Below are 9,882 nucleotides of genomic sequence, written 5' to 3'. Positions count from 1 at the left end.
GTGTTGTGGTAGTGGTACTGGACTACTGGTAGCAGAGGGTAGGAATGACATAATTTTAGGGTCAAATCTACGCCATTTGCATGAACACTAACTTGACCAGACTCTGAGCCTGAAAACTTGCTCATAAAATTCGCATTGCGACAGTTGTTAAAAACTCAAAATTGACAATTGGGCAAATAAATACCAAGTGTAACTCCACAATATAACAGCAGCAGGAGGAATAACAAAGTGACAAGTGAGGTTTAACTTTCAGGAGAGTTTGAGCCATCGAAGCTAGGCTAACGAAGATGTACCACCAGCTGAGCTCTTGTAGCCGCGGCCTGGCCGCAACGCTCCTCCTGCTCCTTGCCGCCGCCACCGCCGCCGCTGCCACACCTGAAGCTCCAACGGCGGGAGCAGCCTGCTACAACGACATCGTCGCCCTGCGGAGCACCTGCTACCGCTACGTCCAGGACGAGGGTCCCATGGTGCAGCCATCGCCGCATTGCTGTGCCACCGTGAGCGGTATCGCCAACGCTACCTGCGTCTGCGACTACTTGAGCTCCCTCGACGACATCAACCTGGACAAGGTGTTCTACGTCGCCGGGCAGTGCGCCGTCTCCATCCCATGGTTCTGCGGAGGTGAGTAGCTTGTGATTTTGGTCAAATGCCGTGTAGCCGTGTAGGAACTACGCTGGCTTGCTGGTTCACAATCGTAATTGCAACTCGCAGAGGGTCCGCATATTGGTGTCAGTTTGCTAGCTGCTGCTAATCATGCTCAGATTATCTGAGATCGGTTAGAGAAGAAGAAGTAATGATATGCTAGAATAAAAACAACACTACAACTTGCTACTAGGAATCTAGGATATCATGTGGAAATTTCGAGTCAGACCTTGTTTGGTTCCCCTCGCTAAACTTTAGTCAGTAGCTAAAGTTTTAAACACACTGACTAAAATAAGCTAAAATAGTTTAGTCCCACTAGTCACATAAGAGTAGCTAAAATAATTTTAGCTATCAAAATTTTAGCAAGGGGAACCAAATAGGGCCTCAATAACTGGTCTCAAGATCAGGAACTGTCCAAATTGGGGAAAAAAAAGAGTGGAGGTATTGTTGGGTCATTCAAGGCGTAGGGAATTACCAATATATAGGTGAATTAATGTAATCTTATTTTGAGCTGGCCGCTTCTTATTCGAAAAGTTAAAGTGCTACTTCGATGTTATTTTCATTTCTTTTATTACAGATTAAAAGCAGGTTTGAGAAAGAACGGACTGGTGGATCGGAGGTGGCGGCTAACATACGCGAGGCAGCTCGTAATAATGAATAAAGTTTATCAAACTGTAGTTATGTCTTAGGAGATATTGGAGTAAGGATTATTGTACTGGTGTTCACCTATGTAAACTACTTCCATTTCCTCAAGAAGTTGCCTAGTATACATGTCAAGGTCTCAAAGTATTCCGACAAATAATTGAGTACTATAGACTAACTACAAGCCATCAAGCAGTGGCACAGCTGGCGAAACTCCAAGCCTAAGATTTTTGATAATGAGCACACATACTTACATGAACAGCACAAGCTAGAAGATATTTCAATTCCACAAACATTTCGCATTTGTACATCAAACATGATAGCAGTCGAACCTCATACATGAAAATTTGGAAATTGAAAGTCAATGGGAGATGCAATATAAAAATACACTTTATCAGTGAAATTTGATGATAGGAAACACAACATACATGACAGTAAATGGATTTCAATGTCTTAGTCCTTTTGGCTCTGTAATTTAGGAAAAGTTTACAAATTGCAGCATAAATAACCATAAATTCAGCTAGTTGAATTGAAATTTTGAAATAAAGAGGATCGAACTTGGACATAGGGACAACCTGATTGGAGGAATGCAATTAGGAGAAATGAGGAGTGGAACACTAACATATGCTTCACTACTGATGGACTTTTTGTTACTATATGCTGGACACTTTTGTTACTATATGCTGGACACTACTGATTGGACAATGTCTCTAACCATTTTTATAGGAAGGTTGGTTGGACCATTGAGAACTAATGGGGGTAAAAATGAAATTTTAGACCACACCCGACTTGTGATTGATGGACTTTTGATGCTACGCTTAGAGGGTGTTTGGTTGGGGTTGTTAAACTTTAACAGGTATTGTAGCATTTTTGTTTTATTTAACAATTACTGTCTAATTATGGACTAATTAAGCTCAAAAAATTCGTCTCGCAAATTACTCTAGCTATGTTTTTAGTTTCATAAACAGTTTATATTTACTACTTTATGTATGTGTCTAAACATTTGATGTAATGAACGGTAAATTTGAACGAATGCAACCAAACAGGACCTAAATGACGCCTGGCCTGGGCTAGTGTGGCCCTAGGCATGTAACTGCCCTGCCATCAAGCTTTCAGACAACTATAGTCCGCAGTACAAGTATTAGACAATACGCAAGCCATTTTCTGTCCGGGGCTGTTTATTACCAAAATTTTATAAATTTTTTCAAAATTTATGGTCACATTAAATCTTGCGGCACATACATAGAACATTAAATATAGATAAAGAAATAACTAATTACATAATTTATCTGTAATTTACGAGACGAATCTTTTAAGCTTAATTAATCTATGATTACATAATAGTTGCTAAATACAAACGAAAATGCTACATTAGCCATTTTGTAAAATTTTCTACAAGATAGTCAAGCAGCTCAGATCCTTCTACAGTAACCGATTTTCTCAGAAGAAATGACTGGAATGTTCGCCTAGAGTGTTTGGACCGTCGTCTGAACTTGTCTGCCATTCAAATAAATGTATTGAATGACCGACAATATCCTATTCTGTTGATAGTAATAGGATGCCATTTTAGTTACTAAGATCATATTTATTACCCATATAAACTCTAATGGTACGAGACTGAGGCCTTGTTTAGCATTTTCGTTTCTATTTGACAATTGTTGTTTAACTATGGACTAATTACACTCAAAATTTATCTCTCAAATTACAAACAAATTGTATAATTAATTTTTTTTATCTATATTTAATCAATACATATACCGTAAGATTTAATATAATAAAGAATCTTAAATGTTTTTGGATCAGAACTAAGGGCCTGTTTAGTTTCCCACCCAAAATTTTTTCATCCATCCCATCGAATCTTTGGACACATGTATAGAACATTAAATGTAGATAAAAAAATAAACTAATTACACAGTTTAGTTAAGAATTGTGAGACGAATCTTTTAAGCCTAGTTACTCCATGATTAGCCTTAAGTGCTACAGTAACCCACATATGCTAATGACAGATTAATTATGCTTAATAAATTTGTCTTGCAGTTTCCTGACAAGCTATGTAATTTGTTTTTTTATTAGTTTCTAAAAACCCCTCCCGACATCCTTCCGACACATTCGATGTGACACCCAAAAAATTTCGTTCCGAATCTAAACAGGCCCTAAACAAGGCCTGAACTAAGGAATCGTCGTACGGTTTACTCACAGCCGTGATAACTGATAGGATAACGATGCCTAGTTTCTCAGGGTCAGAGTCCAAGGGGTCAGGCGGGCCCCTTGGCCCCAGGTGCCAACGGAGCCTAGACAAGTAGACATGCTGGCCTGCTCACATCATGTGGAACGACGCTGACATGCCCGCTGGCGTGGCTACAGTCCGGTGCCTGCTGGAGTTGCGTCAGGCGAGTGGTAACTGCTGCTCAACGCCCATGAATTAAGGGTCACACTTATGGCATTTGCAAATGCAGTGCTTAAGCAAAACACGCACCCTGAAAACAGTTCACAAAATTCGCATTGCAAATCAACCTTGAGAGGGAACCCTAAACCAGGGTCCAAGCAACAGAGACCATATAAATACCAACTGCCATCCAGGTCTTAGATGCACACCATTTGTTACTTACAACAACAAAAAAATACTCCCACGAACCAATAGGGAAAGTCCCAGTCCACCAAAAGAGCAGACGGACATGTCGCAGCTGAGCCCTGCTGGCCGCCTGGCCGCGACGTTTCTCCTCATCATCCTTGCCGCCGCAGCAGCAATCTCAGCTCAACAAGTCCCACAAGTCCCAGGTCCTCATGACCCACAAGCCTCAGGCTGCCAGAATGACATCGACGCACTGTGGCGCAGCTGCAAGCAGTTCGTCCAGAAGGACGGGCCCGAGCAGCCTCCGTCCGAGGGCTGCTGCAAAACCCTCAAGGCTACAGATGCCGATGCGCCCTGCATCTGCGACTATCTGAGCTCCCCCGACGCCAAGGACAAACTAAGCATGGAGAAGGTGTTCTACGTTACCAAACACTGCGGAATCACCATCCCTAAGGGCTGCGGTGAGTAGCTTGGTCAATGGTCATGTGGGAACAGATGTTGACAATGACATGCTGGCCAGCTAACACTAGCAACCAGAGCGGGTCCCACATGTCAATGTCAGTCGCCTCGTTTTCCACGTGGCATGATCATGGCCAGATAATATTCTATCACCAGTCGCAATCAGACAAGTAAACAGGGGTATTTGCAAGGATGGCGCAACTTGCAACTAGGGTAACATAGCAAAACAATCTTCTACTCAGCAACTGGTGTCAAGAGCAAGAATTGCTCAACTCAACTGCATAAAAAAATAAATTGTTAGATTTTCAAACCTCTTGTAGTTATAGGCTATATATACATAGATTAAGCATTACAAATCTCTGTTATCATTGCTTCTACTGGCCTAATTTTGTGTCCTTTTTCACTATAGGATTAAAGCAGGTGGCCTAAAGAACGAACTGGCCGAATCTGTAAGGAGGAAGTTGGCTAACATACGCAAGACAGCTACAAATACTTAAAGCAATAAATAAAGTTGGTCAACTATTGGTTTGATGATGTTTGAGTACAAGAACTGTACCATTATTCACATATATAAACTCTAGTTCATTACATAATATAAATCTGTATGAAAACCGAAAAACATTGATGGCTCATGGGACTGCTGAAGAGGCTTATTTTCTTCCTACCATCCAGTTTCTGATTCAATATAAACAAAAGCAAAAAGGAACAAGTACAAATATCCATATTCAAAACCAGCTTACTTACAATTTGGACTGTATTCCACAGAGAATGATTGCTCAACTTTATTTCAGTCAACAGTTTGGTTTTCTTCCATAATAATCTCTAGACTGAAATTTTGACAGCAACATGTGGCTCTAGTATGTGTAATTGTATTGAACAATTGATGCAAATGAAGAGACAATATTATGCTTCCCAGGTACCACTTAATTTCTGATTTTCCTTACTGAATTAGAATGTTGCTCTAAATATAACTGCTATAAGCAAAATCTGTTTCAATAAAACTTCAGACAGGGTTACAAAGGGAACAAGTGCAACCATGATGGGAACATTTTTGGGGAACAAACAGAAAATTTGAAAATTGGACAAACCCAATTCTGATGAACAAGTAGAAGATCTCTGAAATACTCCTGGAACTTTTATATTTATCAATATTTGTCCAATATTGACTATTAAAATATACTGCTCATATGTAAAACAATCACACTTAGAGATCCAGCAAACTAAATATAGTCACAGATGCAGGGCAACCAGCAACCAGGGACTGCCAGCGTTGGTTTTGATTACAAACAATTTTCTAGGAATTATGCAGCTAAAAGCCTATTATTTCTCGTTGCATTTGCTCAAACACACTCACAACATAACAAAAGTGAAATATCTGAACAAAGTTCAATTCATGTCATAATACTGTAACTTTGGAGAAATAAGATATATAACTAATTTACAAAACTACAACTATCCTGACCATTGTAACGAGGAACCACAACTATGGTGCTGATCATGAAACCACAGCTACTAGTGCCCTTGGTAACAAGAAACTACAACCGCTAGAAAACCGTAACAGAACAGGAGCATGGACACTCCTGTCAGCCTAATACTGCAGTAGCAACCCCATTAGAGCTGACAAACTGTTTCATTACGATTTTTATAAAAGCTAAATTTCCTTCGCACTGAGTGCACAAGTAGCAGTGATCTTGTGAAACAGACACCAGGAACTATAGTTACTTGATGCTATAGTCAGAACAGTTCTAGTTTTGTATTAACTCTAAGAAGATATAAACAACAGAAAATTCATGGCCAATATGTTCTATTTCAATGTCTCATGAATTTATAATTTATAATTCAATAACCCCAACCAATTTCATAGACAAATAGATGACTTCATATGTACAGCCTAAAATGTAACATACCTCACAAGAGCAATTACGGATGATGGAAATAATTCTACTCTAATTACACATTGCAATAAAGAACTACTAACCCATGTCCAATGATCCCGTCTCCAACATCACCTGGAGGCCCTGGACTGGAACAGCTCAAGCCTCCCTTTGGCATCTGGAAGCAACACCTCAACACGCGTGTCCTGCACCATGTGAGCCTGCTTTGATGCCCAAAGCAACACAGCCAGCACACCAGCTTGTGCGAGTTCCTCGCTCTCAGGCACATACAGTGCAATGTAACAGAGTAGTATGAGCGCCTCAATCTGCACCTCGTCGCCAAGGTAGACAAGCTGGACAAGGTGGCGCGCACCACCATCATCAACAATGGCCTTGCAGTGGTTCACATGTAGGTGGTTCTCAGTGCACGCAAACTTGGTGAGCGCAACAACAGCCTCCTTTATGACTGGAGGCTCACGCTCATCGAGAAGCTGCACAAGAGGGGCCACTATCCTGGTCTCACTTGCTGTGAAGGTACGGGCAAGGCAGCCAAGGGCAGTGATGCATGGGAGAAGCAATGCATCGTATTCACCCCTGCGGACGACACGGAGCAGCTGATCAACAACAGCCTTGGCTGCTGGCGAGCTGGGTTTGAATGCTGATTGCCGCAGCACAAGGCTGTGTTCAGCGACACGGGCAATCTCCATGATGGCCATTGCTGAGAAGTACTGCACATTAGTGCCCATATCGCCATCACCCTTCTCAAGGAGCACAGCAAAGCACAGTAGCGCGCGTGACTCTGTAATGCTCTTGCACACACCCAAATGGTTATGAGCAAGCTTCCACAAAGCTTTTGCTGCCATAGCCTTCAAATGTGCCTTGGTTTCAGGATCCTCCACTTCACGAGCACCACGGCCACTGGAGCCACTGGTGCCTAGCTGAGGCCTGAATGGCGGAACCAATGAGCCATTTGTGTTTGTCTTGGCAGCCATAGCCGAGTGTACCACTGACTGCATTTGGGGGTTCCATTTCGTGTCTTGGTCGCCTCCTGGTGTTCCATTGGACATCCTTGGCGGCTCATCGGCGCCACCGCTGGAGATGTCGCGGTCACCAGTGTGGCGCATGCTCAGCGTCTTGGCAAGCACCACCGAGTGGAGTGACTTCATGGGCTGCTGCGTTGTGGCAGCAGCAGCTGCGCTGTTCTTGGAGCTGCTGGAGCCGACGGAGTACCGGCTGTGCTCCTGGATAGTCCCAGAAGCGAGGTGTCCAACAAGGTACCGGACGGCATTGTTCTGCGCGAAAAGGTCCTGGCAGGTGGAGCTCCGGTCAGCCAGGGACGCGATGGCCTCCGCCACAGCAGCCTGCACGCGCATGGGCGGCTCCTTGAGCGCTGCGGCGAAGGAGGAGCAAACCCCGGCCTGCACGAGCTTGTCCACGCTCTCGGCGTCACAGCCCAGGAGGCCGAGGGCGCGTGCGGCGGCCTCCTGGCCCTCGTCGGTCCCGTCCTTGAGCAGCTTGAGCAGCGGCGGCACGCCGTCCTCCTCAATGATGAGCTTGGCGAAGTGCTGGCTGTCGCGGGCGAGCGAGGCGAGGTTGGCGGCCGAGTCAGCGCGGGCGGCGGGGGAGCCCGTGTGCAGGCGCGCGACATGGTCCCAGATGAAGAAGAGGATGGGCTCGTTCTGCGCGATGTTGGGGAGGCCGAGGAGCGAGTCGTCGTCCCCGTCGCCGGTGGCGCCAGGCGAGGAGATGCGGAGCAGCCAGGCGACGTCCTCGAGCGCCGTGTCGAGCGCCGCCACGGCCCGGGGGAACCCGGCGGCGGGGCTGAGCGTGAAGAGGCTGCGCAGGCGCGGGTGCCCCCTAGCGCAGCGGGCGGCGAGGGCGGAGGCTCTGGACAGCGCCTGGGTGGCCCCGGCCAAGATGCGGGCGGCGGGGCGGTCGTAGAGCTCCGGGGCCCGCGCCGCCTGCCGCAGCAGCGCCGCCAGCTTGTCGGCGCGGGCCTTGAGGTCAGCGCACTCGACGCGGAAGCTCCGCGCGGCAGCGGACTGCTTGGCGACCTCGTCGGCCAGCTGGATCGGCGGAGCCAGCATCTCCTTCACCCCCTCCCCCATCTCCGCTCCCCTCCCACCCCAATCAGAGAAACCGGCGCCTCGGCTTGGGCGGGTCGTCGGGGGCTGCGGGCGGGTGGAATTGGATGGAAACGCGCGCGGATGGTGCGATCTGCGAGGGAGCAGGGCGAATTTGGGGGATTCCTCGTGGGGTTTTGGGGATGGTTGGTAGTGGTGGTGGGTTTGGTTGCTGGTTGGGGAAGGAGGAGCGGCCGACGGCTGCGGCTGCGGCTGCGGCTGCGGTTGGAGCGGGAGAAGTGGTGGCTGGTGGCTGGGTCGACTGTGCGGTCAGCGCGTGGGACCGGGACTGGGGTAGGTGGGGCCGGCGGACCGTGTCGTGCCTGCGATGCCTGGCCCGTGGACTGTTGTCCATCGCGGTTTCTCTCGAGATTCCAAGAAGCGAGAAGTGGAGCCACAAGCCAAAAGCGTGAGACTTTCAGGGACCGGCGGTGTGGTCTACTATGGACAAATCGGCGCATCACGGTCGTTCGTTGCAAAAGCATACTAGTAGTTTATTAGGAGGAACGAGTCCGAAGTTAGCCACCGATGAATGAACGAATTCATTTTACATTTATTTAGACTATTTGACTTAAAATTTCACAATTTTTTCAAGCTTACATATAAAGATATCTCAAAATCATAAGATGAGAGACGAAAATTAATTCTTTAAATTACCATGTTATATTTCTACTCATAACTTATAACATGCTATTCAACTTACTTCTCTACGGTGCAAATACAACATATAAGTATCTTCTTTGTATAGCTAACATAACAATAATATACAAACATATTTTATATACAACAATATTAGCTTAATTAAACTATATCTAAATTATAATTATGAGAATGAATCCAGTTTAAAAGACCTTAGAGCATGTTTCGATCCATTAGCATTAAAAATTAGCTATCTAATAACTAAAAGTTGCTAATTTTTAGCGGGCTGTTTGGATCCACCTGCTAAGGGCAGTCACGGAGTTTCTATATCTATAAATTCCATAGACACTATATATACATATATATTCATTTTCAACAAATCACATCACTTTATGTCTTAGTTCTCATGTAGATATGGTTTTTATCTTAGACCCGATTTCTATGATTTTTGCTATCTTCAATAATTACCTTGCCACATCAGCAAAATGCTTAGTTGGCAGTACAATTAATGTCCATAGAAACTGTGAAGGTTTCTGCATTGGGAGTGTCCTAATAGATGGTTGAATACTAAACTGAAGGTGTATATGAACTAGTATTATGTATTAGGGTACTCTCAATGTAGAAATTATCTTTTATGAGCATTAATTATATTGGCATCTAAGCGTTTTGTCAAGGTAGCAAGATAGTTATTGAAGAGAGAAAGAGAGCAAAAATCATAAAAACAGGGTCTAAGTTAGAAACCATGTCTATACATGAACTAAGACATAAATAGATGTGATTGGTAGAGAATGAAGAGAGAATGAATGTGATTGAATTTTATAGGAACTATCCATTAGAAGCATGGTTTCTGTATATAGTATAGTGTATGTGAAAACTAATAGGTTTAGAAATTATATGTAGTTTGCATTAGCAAGCCTGTTAATGGAACTAC

General features: G+C 44.7%; 4 protein-coding genes across 4 annotated transcripts; 2 read left to right on the top strand and 2 right to left on the bottom strand.

Annotated features, from left to right (window-relative positions):
• On the top strand, positions 242-1,462 carry LOC8083848. Its single transcript, XM_002467303.2, has 2 exons — positions 242-621; positions 1,220-1,462. The coding sequence occupies exons 1-2, from the start codon at positions 288-290 to the stop codon at positions 1,222-1,224; spliced, it is 339 nt and encodes a 112-aa protein (XP_002467348.2). The 5' UTR covers positions 242-287; the 3' UTR covers positions 1,225-1,462.
• Positions 3,763-8,538, bottom strand: LOC8083847. Its single transcript, XM_002464697.2, has 2 exons — positions 6,294-8,538; positions 3,763-4,592 (listed from the first exon to the last, which is right to left on the bottom strand). The coding sequence occupies exon 1, from the start codon at positions 8,295-8,297 to the stop codon at positions 6,321-6,323; it is 1,977 nt and encodes a 658-aa protein (XP_002464742.1). The 5' UTR covers positions 8,298-8,538; the 3' UTR covers positions 3,763-4,592; positions 6,294-6,320.
• Positions 3,886-5,046, top strand: LOC8062803. Its single transcript, XM_002467302.2, has 2 exons — positions 3,886-4,317; positions 4,725-5,046. Exons 1-2 carry the CDS (start codon positions 3,960-3,962, stop codon positions 4,742-4,744), a joined length of 378 nt encoding a protein of 125 aa, XP_002467347.1. The 5' UTR covers positions 3,886-3,959; the 3' UTR covers positions 4,745-5,046.
• Positions 8,320-8,667, bottom strand: LOC110432003 (vegetative cell wall protein gp1-like). The gene has a single exon (XM_021451921.1). It carries the CDS (start codon positions 8,665-8,667, stop codon positions 8,320-8,322), a length of 348 nt encoding a protein of 115 aa, XP_021307596.1.

The sequence above is a fragment of the Sorghum bicolor genome, chromosome 1 (assembly GCF_000003195.3).
Source record: "Sorghum bicolor cultivar BTx623 chromosome 1, Sorghum_bicolor_NCBIv3, whole genome shotgun sequence".
Taxonomy (NCBI): domain Eukaryota; kingdom Viridiplantae; phylum Streptophyta; class Magnoliopsida; order Poales; family Poaceae; genus Sorghum; species Sorghum bicolor.
Note: the sequence above shows the minus strand (reverse complement) of the source record. Positions and strands in the feature narration are given on the sequence as shown.